Genomic DNA, 23291 nt, shown 5'->3' with positions numbered 1-23291 from the left:
GTGAGGTTTAAGTGGACTTGCTCAGGGTCACCCAGCTAATAAGTATCATGTGTGGGGCCGGATTTGAACTCAGGTCCTCCTGAATCCAGGGCTAGTGTTTTATCCACAAGCCACCTAGCTGCCCCCTTAAGAAGGACTTTCATTTAAGATACACCTAGGCATAAGATCAGTCAGCAGTGTAAGGTAACTGCAAGAAAATCTAATATGATCTTTAAATATCTTTAATATAGGAAACAGTGAGAATGGGAACCCAAAATAGAATACTATATTTTATTAAGTTTTGTTTTAAAGTCAGTAAGATTTGGGGACAAAGTTGTACTTGATTTTTTTTTCTTTTTCTTTTTCTTTCTTTCTTTTTTTTTTTTTTTGGTGGGGCAATGAGGGTTAAGTGACTTGCCCAAGGTCAAAGAGGTAGTAAGTGTCATACGTGTCTGAGGTCAGATTTGAACTCAGGTACTCCTGAATCCAGGGCCAGTGCTTTATCTACTGCGCCACCTAGCTGCCGCCTATACTTGATTTTTTATTCTGCCAGATGCCTAAAGTCTAGTCACTAAAGAAATGTTGCAAAAGTCTCACAAATGTGGGTGTTTAATGTAATCATTATTTTAGAAAGAGGTTTTACTGTTGTTGATTGATTTAACTTTTCCATTGGTGAAAAAGGATACTTTATCCTGTGATTCAGTTCACATCAATGGATAGTCCACTAAAATAGATTAAAAAACAATCAAGAGGAGCAGCTAGGTGGTGCAGTGGATAGAGCACCGGCCCTGGAGTCAGGAGGACCTGAGTTCAAATCTGGCCTCAGACACTTAACACTTACTAGCTGTGTGACCGTGGGCAAGTCACTTAACCCCAATTGCCTCACAAAAAATAAAAATAAAAAAAAACAATTGAGAAAGATATTGACTTCATATTAGTTTTATTCAAAAAAATAAGGAAACATATCTTACTTTCCTTGCTTCTCTCTTTAGTCAAACTGATGTCTGATTAGTTTTCAAAAGTAAAAAACAAAAAGCAAAACCCTATTAAAAATGCTGTCATTTTCCTTAAAATAACACTTGACTTATAAGAGTAGGTTCCAGAGTCAGGGAGGTTACGATTAGACCACAGCTTGAGTATGAGAGACAGAATGGTATAATAAATTTTTTTTTAAAACCCTAACATTCATATAGTGCTCAAAGGTTTTCCAAATGATTAACATATGAGACTTGTTAACATGGAAATTAAGGAAACAATCAATATAGGAGAAATAAGCTCTTTAATCTGGGCAGAGGAACTATAGCTCCTGGTATAGCAAAGCTCGGAAGCTAGGAATACCCAAAGATGGGAACAGAGGACCGGGTTTTAATGGGGTAACAGAACAAAAAGATTGCTCCAGAGGGATATATAGCTAATTAATGTAAATGAACCTTTGACAAAAGAAATATTAGAACAGCTCCTAATTTAAGTATAGGCGTTACAGACTCTGAAAAGAAACTACCTAATGCAGGTGGACTCTTTTTACATAACATAAAGTCCAGGGAGTAAGGTGGGGAACTTTGGGTGGGGATAAGTTGCTTGGGGGAAGGTCCATAAATCCATCAAGAGTCTGGAAATGACAAAGACAGTCAGCCCCAGGCAATTCACCTGCCTGGGATAGAAGGGACTGGGTGTGGAATCAGTTCTCAGTAAATTTTGTAGTTCTCAGACTTCATTTGATTTGATCCTCACTATACCCCACCATTGTAGGTGCTATTACCATCCCCATTTCACAGCTATGGAAACTGAAACTATTAATTGGTTTGTTCATGGATACATTGCTAGCAACTGTCTGGGGAAGATTTTGATCTCAACACTTTCTGACTCCAAGTCTGGTGCTTTTCACTCTACCCCCTAGATGTCTCAATTTTTCTGTATAATGAAGAAAACACAGAAATCATTAGAGAACCTGAGTTTGAATACTGTATCTTCCACTTACTATGTCAACTTCTGCTTAACTTTCCTAAGACTCGATTTCCCCATGTGTAAAAGGAAGATTTTGGTAGAAAGCCTTGATAAGATCACTTGCAGCACTGAATTTTTTTTATCCTATTATGTCCAGTTCTGGGTGACACATTTGGGAAAAGAGATAATGGAGTGGGTTCAGAGGACAACACCCAAAATACAGAGAATTAAAAGCACATACACTGTACTTGGAATTGATTAAAAGCTCTATTTATCTTGGAGAAGAAAAGATTTTCAGGACTGAGTGGGAAGGAGGGCATTAGAGTTCATTAAGGACTATTCAGGGAAAGAAGGATTATACTTGTTATAGGAGGTATCAAAAGAAAAAACTTGCACTACCTACCAGGGGCAGGTAGATTGGGGCTTTATATAACAGAAACATTTCTTTTTATTAGAGTTGTCCAGAAATGGTATGGGCTGTCTAAGGCAATAATGAGCTTCTGGGCACACAATTATTTTATGTTCTTTACATTCTTTTAGTGAAAGTTAGCTACTCTTTTATAGATAAAGTGGTAAAACAGATTCATGGTTTGGGTATAGGTTGAAAAAAGAGGTCCATGCTAATTCTGCAATACTGTTATTTTTAGAACCATATTATGATGATCTCTCACTTTGAAGACTTAAATTTTTTTCCCTAAAATATTAAGAAATTTCATTACAACATGACAGTCTTGGGTTGTACAAGTAGAGCTTTAAGCAGACATACCAATTAAGGGATATACATGGGAGGAGGAAGCAGAGTCTACTATACAAACCATTTCATCAAAGCCTTTGTTTCCAAACCTTTGTTTCTGAAATATAGTTGGAAGTTTTCCACACAAATATCTCCTGAATGCATCTTAGTGATTTATTCTTGTTCGTCTTACTTTCTACCCTTGGTTCTATAGAGATAATCAATATGCCATAAAAGACAGGAAAACAAAACTTTTTGGATGATAGTAGCATTAGAAATATACTCAAAGAGTAGAAAAACATTCAAAATTGTTTCACAAGAGCAGGAAAAAAAGCAACATCCATTCACTCATTGATAGCCATTTATTATATAAGTTCTATGTACAAAGTCAAATACTAAGTTTTAAGTTTTCCCAAGGCAACTGTGTAATTTAAGATTCTAAATGTGGATTCTAATCTGTTCCCCCAGTTTTGGGGGAAACTGACTAAAATCACTGATAAAATGAGTTTAGGTTTTTAAGGGTTTATTGAAAAATAGAAAGAAAAAGATTGAGAACAGAATTCCAACAGCCTGGCATTCCTATCTTTCCTCAAATTTCCTGTGAAGTCCTCTGCCACCGCCACCACCATCAAGTCAGGAACCCAAAAGAGCGAGAGCTCTCCACGCAGGCTCTTTCCTCCTTCCTGTCTCCTCCCAGAAAATAGGAGGCTCCTCAAGTTGATTGGCTGGTAGCCTTGATAGACAGCACCCATGAGCAAACATCATTTCCTGACACCAAGGAAAAGCCACATGGCCTTGCCCTCTGAGGCATTTTCCTCATGGTGGAGCTTTCCCACAGCAAGTCTCCAGTAGGTGGCTTCATTCCAATCATTACACTCCTAAAACCTGTGTTTTATGAACCATGTTAAGAGTCCCAGGTGGTGCGGTAGATAAGGCACCCACCCTGGATTCAGGAAGACCTTAGTTCAAATTGTTACCCTGGACAAGTCACTTAACCCTCATTGCCCTGCCCCCCCCCAAAAAAAAAAAAGGTAATGAATGTATGATTTTTTAAAAAGTCCCTCTAGTACAAGATAATTTTTCCTGGTTACAATGACAATTAGCTTAGGGTATATTAATCCCGATTTTCCTGTATTTCAATGTATCCTTAGTTTTTATCTCAATGAACCACTCATATGGTGCTTACATGGATCTGTGATCTCAAGGATTAGATATTCTTTTCAGTGAGCTAGAGTCAAATATATCCATTCCTGCCCAACGTGTAGCACTTGTTTATATTCTTTCTTAAATCTGCCTTGGATAGGTAGGGATGGCAGTGTTAAGGCCACAGAATGGATAGAGAAAAGTAGGGTTTCACTGAATATGTGATGAAAGTTCTCTCCAAATTATGAGTATACAAATGGTACACAGATGTTGCCTCTTGTTTCTGGCCCATCTTTTTTTTTTTTTTCCTGGTCCTGCAATTCTCTGATAATATCTTTTCCACCGTTGCCTCATTTTTCATTTGTTGTAGCCCACTCAGATTCCCCATCCATCTCTATATTTGCATTTTGGTGATCCAGAAGTTCAATTCTTAGGATAATCCCCTGACTGATCTATGTCCTACAGATATACAATACTGAAAACATATTGACATTAAAAATATGGCCCTTGGGGGCAGCTAGATGGCACAGTGGTTAAAGCACCTGCCCTGGATTCAGGAGTACATGAGTTCAAATCTGGCCTCAGACACTTAACATTTACTAGCTGTGTGACCTTGGGCAAGTCACTTAACCACAATTGCCCACAAGGAAAAAAAAATATGGCCCTTTGCGTCTTAGGGTCATAAAAAAAAGAAAAGAAAAGAAAAGAAAAACTACTCAATTTCCTAAAGGTAATGCAGCCCATTGTCTTCTTGTGAAATTCTGGGACTAGCTCATTATGCATTTTCAATATCTGTACTAGATCTATACACAGAGATCAGTACTATGATTTGTGCCTCCAACTCTATATCATAGTCTGAGGCATTCTTCAACCATTTTTTTTCTTTGCATAGTTAGTTATCAAATTCTTGAATGATTTTGTTCTAGGATATAATGTAGTCAGTCCAATATCATCTGCATTTGGCATTTAAAAAGCTTCACCAAACAGCATGTAGGAAGAAGTTCTTCTAAGTATGCCTACGAAGAACAAAGAGCTTGTATATAGTATACAGGAGGAACTTAAAAACATGAATTAAATTGATTACTGGATCAAACCCAGTATCTATATATTCTTTCACTGACTGAACTACCAAGAAAGATACGGTAGCCTTTCTTGATGTCAATCTAAAATTTTAGGTATAATGCTCTTGATAAATTATTGTGATTGTATTGTGCACAAATATGAGACTTTCTTGAATATGTTTTTATGTCCACTAGCATTTGGTTATTGAACCCAGTTTTGCAGCTTCACTGATAACATGTGTTTCAGTTTCATTATACTGGAAAAGTGCTCTGAAACTTAACCATTTCAACATTTTTCTTAAAGGATAGTATTTTCTTCTATAAGGCTAAACAAAAAGTTACTGTTTGCCATTTTTGGAACCACAGTCATGCAATGGAGTTAATCCTACTTCATGCCAATTAGACTATAGGTACATTATGTTTTTTTTCTATATTGGATCAGCAATAATCAATAAGGCCAAATGGAAGTAAAGCCAAAATGCATGATTGCTTTATGGTAATAAAAAGACACCATTTTTATAGTGCTTTATGGTTTGCAAAACACTTTACATATACTATTTCATCTGATCCTTGCAACAATCTCATGATATAGGTACAATTGTTAACCTTATGTTACAAATGAGAAAACTGAGGCTTAAAAAGAGATTAAGGGACTTGCCCAGGATCACACACCTAGGAGGTATGTAAGGCTGGATTTTAACTCAAGCCTCTGACTCCAAGTTCAATGCTATATATCTATTGTGCCAACTCACTACCTCAAATCTCAGAGCTACTATAATACATTTTCAGACTGTTTGGTATTTCAAATTAAGAAAATAGGCCCATTTCTGTAAACAAAATATGTATAAATATATGCATGTATGTATGTGTATATACATACACATATATATAATGAGTATATATATACACATATATATAATGTGTATATATATGTACATATATATTTCAGAATCTGAATTATGACTAAGAAATAACAAGGTACCACACAACTTGGAGAATTATCCCCTTATTCTATAGGTCCATCTGTATATCATTCAAGACAAATGATTACTATCTTCCTACTTGACTTATATTTTTCCAGTTTGTAAATTGCATGCCATTAACAGTGTTTATTATTTCAGGAACATACTGGTAAGAAAAAGTGTATAGTTAGAAATTTCTGATTTGCTTTATCTGTCTGATGAGCTCAAATAAAGAAAAAGAACAAAAACAATTAAAAAGACATTGTGTGACAGGAGCTATGCATATCATCTCTGAGTTAGACTATGTATTCTAACTTTACATGCACATGCTTTCATGACTCTTCATTTATAAAATGGTTGGCATTAAAGTTATATGTGTAAGCACTTTTTATGTGAACATACCCAAATATTCCTTTATTGTTAAACACATTATCAAAGGATAAATGCACAAGACTTAAAAATTAATGACAAATATTGGATCCTACTGAATGGCATTTTTATATAACTTTATGCTGAATTTTAAAATCTATGTGAATTTTATGCATGATGCCTGGAATAAAAAGAAACTGATTGTCAGGAAAAAAATACCATGACTCTGGACAGCTCAGCTTTGCCTAGACAAAGAGACTTGGCCCATGGACACACCAGTTAGCCTGATTGCTCTCTAAAATAATTCTAAAGTAGTGATATTTCAAAATAATTCCCATGTTTGGCCACTGTATAATCATGATTTATATCTGAAAAATATATGCTGGTCCCAATTTAGTAATGAAATGGAAGACCATGGAAAATCAGTTTGTTTCCATTTGAATGCTGTATTGGTTACTGGAGGAAGGAAGCAAAGTAAATAGAACCTTTTCCATAAGTACCTAAGTTTCTTTAAACCTCACGATATCAAGGTTACTCCAGTCAAACATCTGATTAACTCAGTAAAGAAATTAATCAAATTCTGCAATCAACTGATTGCCTAAATTTAAAAAAAAAACACAATTTGATGGCAATAATCCATATACATACAGTCTATGATAATTTCTCCACCTCCACTCTAACAGTTACTGTGCCCTCCACACCTTCCCTCAAAATTTCTCTGTCATATCTCAGCCCAATGAAAAAGAAGTGTGAAGAATGTGGGACCTGGACAGCTACCACTGTGATGGAGAGTACCTGAGGTATACCTGGAAAGTACATATGCTCGGAGCTCATTTTGTGTCACTTACATGTCCCTCATCCCCAGAAATACATTTTTGCCTCTTGTATTTGGGAACGCTGCCATTATAAGAAACAGGAATAACATACAATTTGGGTATCTTAGTATAGTTCCTTTCCTATGAGAAGAGTTAATGATAAATAAAGCTGGTCATATTTTCCAGAAGTTACTGAATTACCAATGCCTGATAACTATGTGTGATTGTGATCTGTAATGTAATTTCATTCATTTCAAGCATCTATTCCATGAGGGAGATTGCATTTTCTTTTAAGTTTGTGTATTACCTGTTCCAGCTAAAACGCAAGTAATGGGAGAAATCAAGATTGCCCTGAAGAAGGAAATGAAAACAGATGGAGAACAGCTAATAGTTGAGATCCTTCAGTGCAGAAACATCACCTACAAATTTAAATCTCCTGATCATTTACCAGGTATCTATTTTATAAGAATAAAACAGGTCAATACATCAAAAATGACATTTAAAGGTACTTGATATGACAATTAGCATCTTAATGAATACTAAAATTATTTAAAACTTTAATAGTTAGTTGAATTTAAATCAATCATACAGCAATTGCTTGCTTTATTGATATTTTGAAACATATAGACTGATACATACTAAAAATAAATATCCTGAGAAAATTGGGATAACATACTCTAATAATTAAATTGTCTGTTGTAAATTGTAATAAGATTATAGATTTCATGCAGAGTTCAGGCAAGTGGTAGCATAAAATTTCAATTCCTTAATAAGATGTTGTTGTTTTTTTCCCTTGATTTTTGAAGAGGACCATGACAGATGTCATGACTTGCACTGAATTGGATTTAAGTGAGGAAGGGCTGTGCAAAGTTACCAGTCTCGCTTTCTCCTCCAGAGCCATCTGTGTCCAGCAGCAAGATATGTTATCAGGACAACTGGAGATGGCCCTGGATTTTAAGGCAATTGGTGTTAAGTGACTTTCCCAGGGTCACTTAGCTAGTAAGTGTCTGAGGTGAGATTTGAACTCAGGTCCTCTAAACTTCAGGGCCAGTGCTCTATCCACTGAACCACCTAACTGCCCCTCAATTGATTAGTGGAAAGTTTGTAGAGGCAGATCTAATAGAAAGAAATCTGGACAGGGAGTCAGGAGAGATTGAAGTTCAAATATCGCCTCTGACATTTACTAATTGTGTGACCATGAGCAAGTCATTTAACTTCACAAAATCTCAGTTTCTTTATCAGTAAAATGGGGGTAATTATGTGGCACAGTGGATAAAGTACCGGCCCTGAATTCAGGAGTACCTGAGTTCAAATCCAGCCTCAGACACTTGACACTTACTAGCTGTGTGACCCTGGGCAAGTCACTTAACCCCCATTGCCCCGCAAAAAAAAAAAAAAAAAAAAAGACCAAAAAAACCCCCAAAACAATGATAGTAGTATTTCTCTCTCATAAGGTTACTGTGAAGATCAAATGAGAAAATAAATGTAAAGTACTTTTGTGCAGATTTTAGTGTTATTTTTTTAAATGTTCCTTAGTATTATTGATCAAATATGACAGCAATGGACATGTAAAAAACTGAATTTTTATTGGCAGATTTATATGTGAAGCTGTATGTGGTCAACATTTCTACCCAAAAAAGAGTGATCAAGAAAAAGACAAGAGTGTGTAGACATGATCGGGAGCCTTCGTTCAATGAAACATTTAGGTTTAGCCTGAGTCCTGCTGGGCATTCTCTTCAGGTAACACTTCAACTTCTTTAGTTTGTGTGGTGTATTTTTTAATATATTTTTTAAAAATAATTTTATTATTTTTAGATCCATTGAGTTCTGTTATTCACATTTAACTGAAGTTCATTATTATTTTGGTGAGGCAACTGGGGTTAAGTGATTTGCCCACAGCTAGTAAGTGTCAAGTATCTGAAGCTGGATTTGAACTCAGGTCCTCCTGACTCCAGAGCCGGTGCTTTATTCACTGTGCCACCTAGTTGTCCCAATAAAGCTCATTCTTAAAGATAAAACAGTCAACCTGACCAGCCATGTGCTGGTAAATATTTCTCATCTGGCTCTGTGGGAAAAAAATATGTGCCCAGGAAACATTTTAAAGTTTAATATATATATATATATATTAACATTTTCTTAAGTCTGACAACCAACCAAACAACTCAAACCCTGATTTATAGCATTTGTTGATTTCCAAAGTGGGATGCTCACAATGAAATGTTAACCATCGACTCTCAGGAGCAGTACAAGTGCTGGCATATCCCAGCCTACTTCCTGTACAAAAGAGACAATTTCAGAAACATGAGATGTTAAATTAGAGTGTGCTCGATTTAGTGTCAGAGGACCTGGGTTTGAATTCTGACTTTGCCATGTATTGCCTGTGAAACCTTGGGCAAGTTATTTATCTTCTCACTGGAACTTTATTTCTTCATCTCTATGTAATGTGGCATATGAACACATGGAGCCCCTGTGATATGGGTGATGTAGCCTCCTTTCACTGACTTGCCTGTGGCTTTAAAACTAGTTAGACTGCTTTGAGCATCCTTTGGCTGTGCTACTAGCTACTGCACTCAGGGTTGATGCCATGAACTGAACCTCCATCTTTTACCCCAACTCCAACAAATAGGTCTCCAGATGGTGCCAGGGGTGATTTCCATAGAACTCAAGAGACTGAGCCTTGGTGAACTTGGAGCCAGCATTGCAGGCAGGGTAGGGCAGGGCAGGGCAGCTAGGATTACAGCAGAAGGATTTTGGAAAAGACAGAGCAACAAGCTCTGTCCTGAGGTTTCACTGGTGGTGCCTACAGCCAGGAACACAGCTGACCCAACCATCTCAGCACTTTTAAAGCTGTAGGCAGCCAAAGGAGGTTATACCACTCAAATGGCTAGGGATGCAGAGGGCTTTATGTTGTGCAAACTAGGCATGGTCAAAAGCTGAGTTACATATAAAATCTACTAGAAGACCAGTAAGGTTTTTCTTTTCTTTGTTTTGTTTTTTGTTGTTCTTTTTTTTGGGGGGGCGGGGTTTGCAAGGCAATGGGGGTTAAGTGACTTGCCCAGGGTCACACAACTAGTAAGTGTCAAGCGTCTGAGGTCGGATTTGAACTCAGGTCCTCCTGAATCCAGGGCCGGGGCTCTATCCACTGCGCCACCTAGCCGCCCAGTAAGGTTTTTCTAAAATCCTATGATTTCATCTTTATACTATTTAGTATTTATTCTGTATAGACACACACACACACACACACATATATATATATACATATATATACAAATACATACATACACACACACACACACACACACACACACACATATATATATATATATATATATATATATATATATATATATACACAAATACATACATACACACACACACACATATATATATATATATATGTAATAGAATTTCAGGGTCAAAAGGGACCCCATCAGTCATCTAGTCTAACCTATGTGCCAAAATAATTCCTACAATAATATGCCAATTACACTATAGCATATGTGTTATATCCTCTGACAGAATATATATTTTTGATATTTGGGGTTGTTTTATTTCTTTTTTAAAAATTTATATCCCTTGTGTTTAACACAATGCTTAGAACTTAGCTGGTTTGCCTGTTGATTGATGAATTGATTGGTAGATTGATCTCATTATTGATGGTAGGCTGCTCAAAGCAAATTCCTCTTCCAAGACAGAGCATGGTTTTGCAAGAAACATAAAAAGGAGAGTGGTGCTGGGAAAGACCTTTGAGAGTCCCGTGGACAGCAAGGAGATCCAGTCAGTCAATACTTAAAGAATTCAGGCTATTCACTGGAAGGTCAAAGACTGAAAATGAAGTTTAAATATGTTGGCCACATAATGAGATGACAGGATTCATTGAAGAAGACAATGATGTTGGGAAAGATTGAAAGCAAAAGGAGAAGGTGATGGCAGAGGATAAGATGTATAGACAGTATCATAGAAACAATGAACATAAACTAGTAGAGACTTTGGGAGATAGTGGAGGAGAGAAGGGCCTGGTGTGCTATAGTCCATGGAGTCACAAAGAGACAGACATGACTAAATGACTAAACAAAAACATTCTCCCTTGGCATTCAGACACCTTAACTATTACCTCCAAGGCAATAATTATTAATTTATTGATTCAGCCCTGAGCTCCTGGCCTTCAGATTCTACTGCCTATAGTGTATTGTAGGCAAGTCCTGGGAGTTCAAAGTTGACATGTATAAAATAACCTTTTTATATTTCTTGCAAAACCATGCTCTTTCTGACATTTATTTTTTCAGTGCCAACATCAGTTAGGTCTTGTCAAAGTTGTGCAATATCTCCTCACTTCTATTCTTTCTTCTCTATTCTTGTGACCACCCACAGACAAATAATTACTTCTAGTTTACTGCAATAGGCTAAAGTATCTTCCTGCACCCCTCAGTTTACCCTTTACACCAGTGCCAGACTTATGTCCCTCATGAACTATTGGAGTCATGCCATTTTTCTGCTCAAAATCCTTTAATGCATTCTTATCATATGCCACATAAAAGTCGGACTCTCTGTCCATGCCTACCAGTCCAATTTGACCTTGCCAGCCTTTTTAGATAAGTTTTGGAGTCTGAGTGGAATAATCTTGTCAAATCATAGCATATATTTCCTAAGGTGATCGTAAGCCAGGGCAGAAGTTCAAAATTTCTCTCGATTGTGATTTTTCCCTATGACAATGTGCTAAGACAACAAGAATTCACTACCTTTAGGATCTTTGTAGTGATAAAATATTAAAAATAGTACACTCTCCTCCCTGTATTCTTTTGCCAGTTAAATTGGACTACTGTTGTCCTTGGAATACCCTTTCTCCCCCTCCTACATATTGAAATCCTAACCTTCCATTGCAACCCATATCAAATTCTACCTCCTCAAAGATGTCTTCCCTGAGCCACCAGTTGATCATGATCTTGTTCCACTTAGATCTCACAAAACACTATATTTGTACCTCTCTAATAAAATTGGTTTTTATTTAGAATAATATTTTATTCATATTTGGTACTTATTCCCCTACTGAATTATAAGTTCTATGATTGTGTCTTATGTGAACTTCTTATACTGCCCACCCCAACCTACACCCAGTCCCAAGAAGTCTGTGGTGCAACTATTGCATGGAAGTAATTTATGCTTAATAAACTTTTTGATTGAACTAATTTAAACTTCAAGAGTGAATGATTCAGCTTACCTTGTTATTCCTATTAGGGCACCAATTTCACGCAAATAAATCTCTACTTGGTGTGATTCTGGCTGTGTAAGGGAGGAATTTTTTTTTTTAATACTAGTTTTTTTTTCTAGTTCCAACTCAAACTACAATTTTATTCCATTTTTATTTAAAGGCAATCTTGAAACGCAAGAAAGAAAAGATATGTCTTTGTCACCCCTATCAGCCTTTTCCTAACACAGGAAAGCCAAGACTGTTTCCTTCCCTCCCTCCTCAGAGTTTTGTATAAAACATAAGACTGACCTCTCTGGTTTAACCTTTAAATGTCAATAAGATAGATGACTTTTAGTACAAAAGGAAGGAGACTAACTTCCTTAATCTAACATTGATGACAAGATTCCATACCTAGTTTTTCTTGACTCTCAGAAACCAAGGCATGCAAATCTTTCAGCTAGTACAGCTAGTAACAAAAACACCACTCACTAAAGATGTCATGAGGCCTGATTGACTCAATCTTCACTGAGGTGCAAATCTGGTTGTAATTCTCAGAGTAGGTCTGAATCCTGAATCCTGAATCCTGAATCTGTACCTACCTACGTATCCTCCAACTGATCCTAGATATGCTCCCCAACTTACAACTTTAACCAATACCAATATCTCCTTTGTTCTCATGAAAGTTGAAATAGGACTCATTGGATGATGTTGCCCTCAACCCTTTCTTCCTAGGATTATGCTAAAGATGAGATTTATACCAGGAGTCAACTGAAAAATAAAGTAACCTATTTCTAGTCTTACTATAGTTTCATAATGTCTTGTACATAGTCTTATAAACATTAGGTGGCTAATAAGTATTTGATGATTCTTTGAGGATTAGTAGGTTTTTGATAAGTAAAGGGGGCAGCTAGGTAGCATTGTGGATGGAACACAAGGCTTGGAGTCATGAAGACTCATCTTCCTGAGTTTAAATCCCATCTCAGACACTAACTGTGTGACTCTGGGCAATTCACTTATCTCTATTTGCCTCAGTTCCCTTGTCGGTCAAATGAACTGGAAAAGGAAATGGCAAATCACTCCAGCATCTTTGTAAAGACGACCTCAGGGGCAGCTAGGTGGTGCAGTGGATAAAGCACCAGCCTTGAATTCAGGAGGACCTGAGTTCAAATCCGATCTCAGACCCTTGATACTTACTAGCTGTGTGGCCCTGGGTAAGTCACTTAACCTCAATTGCCTCACCCCCCCCCAAAAAAAAAGAAGACCCCAAGAGGGTCACAAAGAGTCAAACATAACTGAAAGTGACTGAACAACAAAAATAATGATAAAAAAGGGGGACATATGAGGTAATTCTAAGCCAATGCTACAGATTCAACTAGATAACAGTGGCACTGATAAATAAGAAATGTTTACAGTATAGTTTAATGGGAGTGTAGGGTTTATGTTCAGGGTGATAACTAAGGAAAAATTGTGAACAACGTGCATTTGTGTGTGTGTTTGTGTGTGTGTTAAAATGCCAAACAACTATCTCATTTTTTGAAATTGGTCCCACTTCATTATTCTAGTATTACAATAATATTTTAATTTATTTCAGATTGCATGATCTAGGACAAAAATGTTTAGCAAAGTAGCCTGTACATTGGTATAAGTAAATCAATTGTTTGTTTTTTTTGTTTTTGTTTTTTGTTTTTTAGTGAGGCAATTGGGGTTAAGTGATTTGCCCTGGGTCACACAGCTAGTAAGTGTTAAGTGTCTGAGGCCGGATTTGAACTCAGGTACTCCTGAATCCAGGGCCAGTGCTTTATCCACTGTGCCATCTAGCTGCCCCGTAAATCAGTTTTAATATAAGCATACATAGACAATGTTTGGAATGCTCAAAACCTCATGGATATATAGCTTGGTTCAAGGAATATTAAGAAATATTGGGGGCATCTAGATGGCACAGTGAATAAAGCACCAGCCCTGGATTCAGGAGGACCTGAGTTAAAATCCGGCCTCAGACACTTGACACTTACTAGCTGTGTGACCCTGGGCAAGTCATTTAACCCTCCTTGCCCCACAAAAATAAAGAAATATTAAAGTTCATTTATAGCATCAAAGTATTCTGAGAATTTCATCATCATTGTAATTTTTCCCTGCCCTTTCTTTTCTTTTGTATTTTCCTCCCACACTAAGGAATATGTCTTTAAAATGATTTTCCTATAGTAATTACTTAATAGCTATTTGTTGAATTGACATGAATGATAGAGAATGAAATAAACTAATTTTTTTACTGTTTTTGTCTTCTAGATTTTGCTTGTCTCCAATGGAGGGAAGTTTATGAAAAAGACACTGATTGGTGAAGCTTATATCTGGCTTGACAAAGTGGATTTAAGGAAAAGAATAGTAAACTGGCACAAACTCTTGGTCAGTCCTACTCAAACACATTGAAGAGAGTCTGCTTAGGCTGAGGAACCTTACAGACAATTATCTTCTATAAAGAGCATCAAATCAATTCCATAGATTGATACTACTGTGTTTAGCTAGGCTTTCAGAGGAAAAAAGAAAGACAAGTGGGAAGATAAGAAGATGGGTCTGCAACCTTGTAAACCTGCTGTTGATCAAGTCAGCAACAAGCTCTGGGATCCCAAATAAAAGGATGTGTGATTTAAAGAACAGAGGGCTTGTTGATATTGGACTTCTCATGGTCACCAAGGGGAACTGTGAAAGAATTTGAATGCTGAAGGCAGATGTGATTACTTGGAGCTCCGCTGAAGCTAGAAGTGGTGGTTCAAAGATCAATATGGCTTGCAATGTACCACAATGATGTTTTTATGCAAAAGCATCTAGGGTGAATGCAAAGGATTGACTTTATAAATCTCACTTTCTAAAAGTGTATAACTGATCCCTCTCCACCTTAGTCTCTCTGATTATTTACTATGGTAAGAGTAAAGGATTGATTGATCCTGTTTTGTTTGCAGTTATGGCAGGTGTGGATTTAATTTTTCTGAATTTAAAAAAAAAAAAGCAAAATATGCCTTGGAGCAAGAGCTCAAAGGGGATTTCATGGTGTAAAGCACCATCCTTGAAACCATTATGATGAAAGCACATTTTTGGTATAGGTTGACATGATTTATACTGAAGATAACCCAGGGTAGAACTTAAGTGTGATATAGAAAAGGGAGATAACATTTACTGTACAAATGATGCTGCTATCCTGAAAGACCAGACATGGATGTCTTGGCAGGGAAGAATTTTGCCTCAAAAAACAAAATAGTCCCAGGGACCTATCATAAAAATATAAAAGATTCTTTATTTTCCCATAATTTAGCCTTTGGAGAAGACTATCTGAATGATATAGGCTATATGTACCAAAGGACATAGATTTAATTTGTCTTGTATGAGCTAGGAAGCATGAGAGCCTATTCTTTGTGGAACTGCAAATAAATTCATTATCCTGTAGATTCAATTTCTATTGAGTGACATATTAGGTGACAAACATTTTCCCTCAAATTTTATATTAGTCTCTTTGTAGTGGTTAAATTGGGATGAGCTCTTACTCTTATATAATTAAATCTTTTAAAAATATATACAGCATGAAAATCCTTACTCTTTAGGCCCACCTTTCTATTGTGCTCCTGCTCCCCTATTTTGTTCCTCCACTTCATCTTGGTTAAGTTCATGACTGGAGAACTTAGGAAAATGTATGGTTTGATTATTCAAAACACCAATTTAAAAAATTCTATTCTATTTGAGTGCGTATTTTGACACCATATGAATTATCACTTCTTTAAATATTCAACAAAATGGTCCAAAAACCAAGGTATTGAAATGAGGCTGCCTTCATCACGTAATAAAAATTACTGAGAAACTCACAAGGGTGGCAGTACACCCTGGTGGAAAATAGTCTAGTACTAGCATTCAGGAAATCTGGGTTTTAGTCTCAGTTCTGACAATGACTCCCTGTCCAATCTTCAGCAAGTCTTTAAACTTCTCTGTGTGCCTATGTCATCTGTAAAATGGGAATCTTAATACCTTCCTTGCCTACCTCACAGGGTCATTGTGAGGATAAAAGTAGGTCATATATATGAAAGTACTTTGCACAATATAAACACTATACAAATATAAGGAATAAGAGTTATCAAACTTGTTGAGTTTCTCAATCCAAGAGGGAATAAAAGCCTTCTTTCCCCAAATAACCACCTTAATATTGGCTAAATAGATGAAAAAAAGTCAACTCGAAATCTCATTTTACATATAACATGGAAAATGCTTTTCAAAAACTTGTTTTTTTCATTTACCCATGTGGAAAAAAAAAAGAGGGAGTGAAATGAAAATATATACCAATAGACAGGATATGCAAAGTTGAAGCCAAATGAACTACTCCATTCTTAAATCACTTACTCCACTCTTGCTCTGTCCCTAAAGGAAAATATAAGGGCTAAGCAACTCAATCTACATTTGTTGCTTTTAAACTGCTGCTGTAATCTAGACTAAATATTCTTCTGGGGAGAAGAGGTAGTATCATTCTCACAGTGGCAGCTTTAACTTTGAATATTCTGGCCTTTTCATAAGAATACATATTTCAAATGTAGTTTTCTCTGTAGTTAGTATTAACTAAAGATCTTGATCCTGCATGGACCATCAAAATAACTAGAAATCATTCATTGCAACAGACCTTATTTGCATTGATAGAATAAGGATTTTATTACCAGTTTTCCTCCAGCCCTAGTAGGTAGGTTGTCATATTTTCTCCAGCCAACAACATCCTCTCCACCTTCTACCCCCCAACAACAACAAAAAAATTCTACTTTTAGTTACCATTGAAATAGGAATAAGATGTGGCATTCGAAAGATCAAACCACTGACAATTTTGATCTTGCAAGAATTTTATTTTTTGGTGACAGCAAGTCCTGCTGATGGTTGCTATGGAAATTTCCAGCAGGAGTTACTGTGATATGGGAGACTATAATCAGAATTCTTTATTTGGGAAAAGTAGCCCAATAAGCTTTTCATCTGACACAAAATGTCACTGTTAGTTGCCCTTAAAGCTAAACTGTCTAATAGGATGTTGGTTAATTTTGGCACTCTCCTTTAGTTACTGGTATAATCCAATTATCTTTAATGTTTGGTTCTCATGAGTACAAGATGACCAGTCATTTCGCTTCAAAATGTAATCTCCCTTAGACCAATAAAATAGTAGAGATCATCAAGCAAAGGGATGTCCCTTCATTCTGACCTGATCAAATGTATTAAAATGATTTTCACTCTGGGTAGCTCATCAGTTCCTGGAGACTAGGAGCAGTCAAGTCATTTAGTACATTCAATGACAGGGCTCATCTTGTATGGATGCTTCCAAAGAGTGCCAAAGTTTCAGCTGATCAAAATCCTTAGGTTGTTCTGGAATTATTCTATGCAACACTGATTCATACGTGAATGCATTTCTTCTTAATGATATTAACAACCCTTCATAAAACAGAACAGTTTCATTTTAAAATTTAAAATAGGGCTCTTGGTATTTTTACTTTTTTGTATATATCACAGCATGGTTGTCCAATTCTATTTATTTATTTCTCCACTGGCTTCTTAGTGGCCACAGAGCTTGTGATCTCTGTCTAATTGGTTTTTTATTAACCTAATTAATATATTTCTACAACATTTGCCTGAATAAGTACATCTTTCAAGTTCTTCAAAGGAATTTTCATTTTTCCCACAAATATGCTGAATCATCAAATATTGAGATAGTTCTTTGGTTTAAGATCTGGTACAATGATAACATGCTGAAATCTGAGCAAAAGCACAGTGTGAGTGTTTACAAAAGACAAGGCTTCATAATGTAGTCTTTACAAATATGGATGGGGATAGAAGTAGGACATTACTATGAATATGATACTTATTTACCATTTCACAGTTTAAAGAGACAGGATCCAGGAGCAGAATAAAGGGATATAGGATCTGCTTCTTAATATTACCCATATTTTTTACATCGAACTAACTTATTAATCAAATCCATATTTCAAGACATAAGTGGAGTAAGTTTTGTAGATCACACATACACATCTTGAAATGGTCATTTTGTGGGAGTAATGTAGCTGGTAACCAGCTGATATGGATTCTTACTATAGGAATGATGGTGGGAGTGGGAGTGGTGAGAGTGGTGTGGAGATATAAGTAAGCATCTATACTATAAAAAGCTATTGTGTCCAATTTAATAGAAATTATTTGATCAATGTTTAGTTTCATGAAGATATCATAAAGATGTTTATAGTATTTTTTTATTATTTAAATCATACTTAATATTTTAAAGGACTTATTTTCATTGCTACAGTGTCTATTATCCCAAATTCTGCCAACTATATCTATACATGTATATACACCTATGTCTAACAGAAGTGAATTGAAACTATGTGACTGAACTTGGAACTGAAATGAAAAGGAGCGAATGTTCAATGAATACAAATCAGATGATCCAGTTGTTTCTTTCAAATGGTTAACTGCCTTTACTAAAAGACTGGAGCGAATGAGCAAAATGGATAATCTCTGAGTTAGAGTATACGCTTTAATGTTTTCTGTATGTTCCATTTTATTCGTTTAAAAAAAAAGTTACCTGGGGAACTCAAAATCATTTAAAATTCCTTAAATAATATTATTAGGTCATTTGAGAGAGCAGTTTCTTAATTTGTTACACTGTATATAACTATACATTTTATAAACAGACAAGTTTGGATTATTAATTTCATCCAGCATTCAGCATGTGAATGTGAATATTATTTGACTGTCTGTATATTTGTTCAGTGATGTGCTGAGGTGCTACCATGATGAATAGCGTGTGTGCTAATATCTTATCCAAAAAAAAAAAAAAAAGCAAACAGCATTCCAGCTGTCCAAAAAAATTTTTTAAAAATTCAAAAAAATATCCTTGAAAAAATGTCATGTTTCTAAATTGAATGTTGCATGCAGTGGTGGTGATTTGATATCTTCTTTTCCTTTTATAAATTTTACTTCTGAGATCTCTGGAAAAAACAAAAATAACATCAAAAAGCCTTGTTCTAAAAAGTTGTATAAATTGAAATTAAAATGAATGGGAATTGTACAAAATCAATGCTTGTAAATCTGTCTCAGTTTCCATTCTATGTAAAAATCCATGTCATGGTTTTGTGGTTGTATACAGGCTGTATCTTGAGAATTTATGCAAGTTGTGTTATATAAAGGCTGCTCCCCCAGTCTAACAAATAAATACTGAAAATATTAATTCTGTTGTTACTCATCAGTGATACACTAAATGAAAACCTATTTTAAGAGTGGTAAAATGGATAAAGGGCAACTCTGAAGCCTGTGGCCCTGTTTGGTTACCTTGGGTTCAAATCCTACCTTTAATGCTTATAACCTAGATGGTCTTGGAGTGTGATTTATTCTTTCACCTGTTCATTCACTGAACTCATTTCCAGAGTGGCTACTATGGCCAAAACCCTAGATAATCAACCTAAGTTCAAATCCTACTTGAAGGTTCATAAGCTGTGTGGCCTTGGCAAGCCTCTTGGCTTCCTTGCAACTGTTTATTCATATGCAAAATATGGGGGCTGGACAAAATGGCTTCTGAAGTTCCTTCAAGCTCTAGGTCTGTGATCTTTTGATAAATATATGTAGTGTGATCTTTCCTAGAGAAAGGAAAAATTATTTCAAGTATTTCATATTATTATCCATTTTTTCCACTTTAAATAAAAAGTTACTGGTAAGGAAACAATCTAAGGTTTTAAGTCCTGACTTCATGAACATTTTCCTTGTTGATTTCCTTAATATTCATCATACTTCTCAGGCATCATCTAATAAAATTTTAGAAACATGTCCTAGAGATCCCTTGATCACTGGCAGATGCATTGCTGAATGGATACAGGGATACTCATGTTATGTTATATGTTATGTTATGTTACATTACATTATATAAGGTATATCCAATAGAGTGCTGAGCCTGGAACCAGGAAGACTCCTCTTCCTGACTTCAAATATGGTCTCAGACACTAGCTGTGTAACTCTTTGCAAGTTGATTAACCCTGTTTGCCTCAGTTTCCTTATCTGTAAAAAGAGCTGGAGAAGGAAATGGCAAACCACTCAAATATCTCTGCCAAGAAAACCCCAAAGAGGTCATGAAGAGTCAAACGTATTTAAGTTAAATAAGATGTTAAATAACTTGAGTCACAGAAGGGATCAGAGGTGGGACTTGAACTCACGTTTTGTTGGATTACAGTCTAAACCTCTATTTGCTATGTCATGCTTCCTGTCACATTACCTTACTGGAGGACACTCCTAAGATCCTCTAAAGTTTGCGAAGTGTTTTGCAGGTATCATCATCCCAGATCCTCACACCAATCCTATCACACCCAAATAAATTAACGTTTTATTCTATACATTTCCATGGACTGCTTTTTTTTTTATTTAAGTGCTATGAGATTAAGAACTGTGTCTTTGTATGGCTTTGTACCTGACACATTTTTCAGATTTTGGAAGGTGACAAATGTCTAATTTGAACTAATCAGATCCTGTTCCTTCTCCCCTAGTGATTATATATAGATATAATCCACATAAAAATACACACATATATGTGTGTATGCATTTATATATGTGTATATATACACATGTCTATATTCATATATATGCACACATATACTTGTATGCACACACATATATGTGGTTTTGTATGCATGTATGTAGCATGTATGTATGTGGTAGTATACATATATATTTATTGTTATTCAGTAGTTTTTCAGTCATGTTCAACTCTTTGTGACCCCATTTGTAATTTTTTTGACAAATATACTGGAGTAGTTTGCTATTTGCTTCTCTAGTTCATTTTACAGATGAGGAAACAGGCAAACAGAGTTAAGTGACTTGCCCAGCTACATATGATAGATAGATAGAATAGATAGATAGATAGATAGATAGATAGATAGACAGACAGACAGAGTGTATGGGGTGTTCAGGTAGGCCCAGCACCTCTGGTGTGAGGACCTGCTGAGCCCCTTTCAGGGCTGCTCATTCACTTTTGTTTTTTGATTTTGTTTTGGGGGTTTTTGGTGAGGCAATTGGGGTTAAGTGACTTGCCCAGGGTCACACAGCTAGTGTTAAGTGTCTGAGGCCAGATTTGAACTCAGGGACTCCTGACTCCAGAGCTGGTGCTCTATCCACAGCACCACCTAGCTGCCCCTGCTCATTCACTTTTGATGTCTACCTGGCACTCAACTCTCACCTGTGGCTCCAAGAAACTGTAGCCCGTGCAGCGGCTACACTTTGGTAAACTGTTTTGGCAGACAGACTATACCAGGTTCAGGCTAACCAACCCCTAGGGGCACATCTACCACAAACATATGAAGACTTCCTCCAGCAGAATGGGTGAATGAGAACAATTCATTCCAACAGCCATGAATTCAGATGAACCAGGTATTGAGGAGTGTTTAGAAGTTGTTCAGACATCAGAGATACCAAGGTCATCCACTACATCCTGGGCCATTGTCAGTCATCCTAACTTTTGTCCTGCCACTGGAATTCAATGACTCTGCAAGAGAGAGTGAGGCTGACAACTTTGTGCAACTGCCTTACTTAAGTCCAATTCATGCAGAAGTCAAGACATCACCATGATATCACTAGTCCTCTGAAATCAAAGGAAAAACAACAGTAACAATGTGTTGTACTTGTGGTAAGTGGAAATGGGCTAACAAAGAACTACCACTTGAATAAATTTATAAACAGCGAAAGTATTTATAAGAAAATATAGATTCTAAACCCACTTAAAATAGTTATTTTGAGTTATCTAAGTCACTTCCCATCTTATTTACCCATTAATCCAATCATTCATTGAACTCATTTTCTGAATGTTTTACAAGAGCCAAGGCCCTGCATAGCCAATGAAGGCAAAAAAGACAATGGTCATGTCATTAAGGAACTTATAGAATAAGGAAAGATACAAATATCTCCCACTTGAGGCAAAAAGGGAAATAACAATGGTACATAGTACAACTAGGGTTCAGAAGAGAACTTTCTTTTGCAGCTGGAGTGATTAGAGAGGGTTTCCTGGAAGGAGTGATTCTGCCAGGACCTTGAAGGCTGAGTAAGATTTTGAAAGGAAATAATTGGTTTATTACAAACAGCTAGGTAGTATAGTGAATAGACTCTGGGCCTGGAGTCAGGAACATCTCAGTTCAAATGCAATTTCAGCTGTGTGGCACTGGGTAAGTCACTTAACATCTATTTGCCTCAGTTTCCTTACCTGTAAAATGAGAATAATACTACCACCTATCTCCCAGGGTTGTTGTTAGTAGCAAATGAGACAATAATGCTAACTGAACCCAGGACCTGGCACATAGCACGTGCATTAGAAGTGTCAGTTATCATTATCTTCACTATTAGACCCTTTTTCAGAGCTAAAGAATGAGTGAAACATTTATTATGCCCGTACTACGTGCAAAGCACTGTGCTTAGTAAAAATAGAAAAGTAACCTTCCCCTCCAGAGAACATTGGAGGAAGACATCCTTATTAGCATTACCCTTCTTCCCTCGCAAAAAAATGTCCTTCAGGCACAGGGATTCCAAGTGACTGCTCTACCTCTATATTATTTTAGTCCTCTAATTCAATGGAGGTTTTTTGCTTGTTTAAAATGGAATCTCAGTAGTGAAATCTCAGCAGATTTGAAAATGGCATTTCACATTCAATGGTACCCCAATAAAATCAGTATTTCCTACTGTGGCATAGTACTGGAGATAATTGTTTCCCTATAAAGATATGAAAACAAGAATGGCAATTGTCATGTCACTTTCATTCTCTATGTGAATGACTGATTCAATGAATAAATAAAAATGTATTTATTAAGTGTAATCTGTGCCAAGGAGTGTACTAAGTACTAGGGATAAAATAAGAGTTTCTGCCTTTGTGAAGCTCACCTCTAACAGGAGGAGACCACGTACAGGGGAGGGTTGGCTAAGGATAGATATTTTGGTCTAGGTAGTCACAAGCATGATATAGTCTTGCCCTTTACAGAGGCAGTAGTAGTGCTGAGTTCATTATAGTTTTAAGATCAAGAGAGGTCCAGGGGAAATTGAAGCCACAAGGTAGAAAATGCTCAGAGTTAA

The 23291-nt window shown here is 36.4% G+C and overlaps 1 protein-coding gene across 1 annotated transcript in view; it reads left to right on the top strand.

Annotated features, from left to right (window-relative positions):
* Positions 1–20088, top strand: part of PCLO (piccolo presynaptic cytomatrix protein) — a 591416-nt gene extending 571328 nt beyond the window's left edge. The window contains 3 exon segments of the mRNA XM_043967589.1: positions 7323–7457; positions 8601–8746; positions 14481–20088. Coding sequence (XP_043823524.1) covers positions 7323–7457; positions 8601–8746; positions 14481–14621 — 422 coding nt within the window. The 3' untranslated portion in view covers positions 14622–20088.
* Positions 20089–23291: the final 3203 nt, after the last annotated feature.

The sequence above is a fragment of the Dromiciops gliroides genome, chromosome 5, assembly GCF_019393635.1.
Source record: "Dromiciops gliroides isolate mDroGli1 chromosome 5, mDroGli1.pri, whole genome shotgun sequence".
NCBI lineage: Eukaryota > Metazoa > Chordata > Mammalia > Microbiotheria > Microbiotheriidae > Dromiciops > Dromiciops gliroides.
Note: the sequence above shows the minus strand (reverse complement) of the source record. Positions and strands in the feature narration are given on the sequence as shown.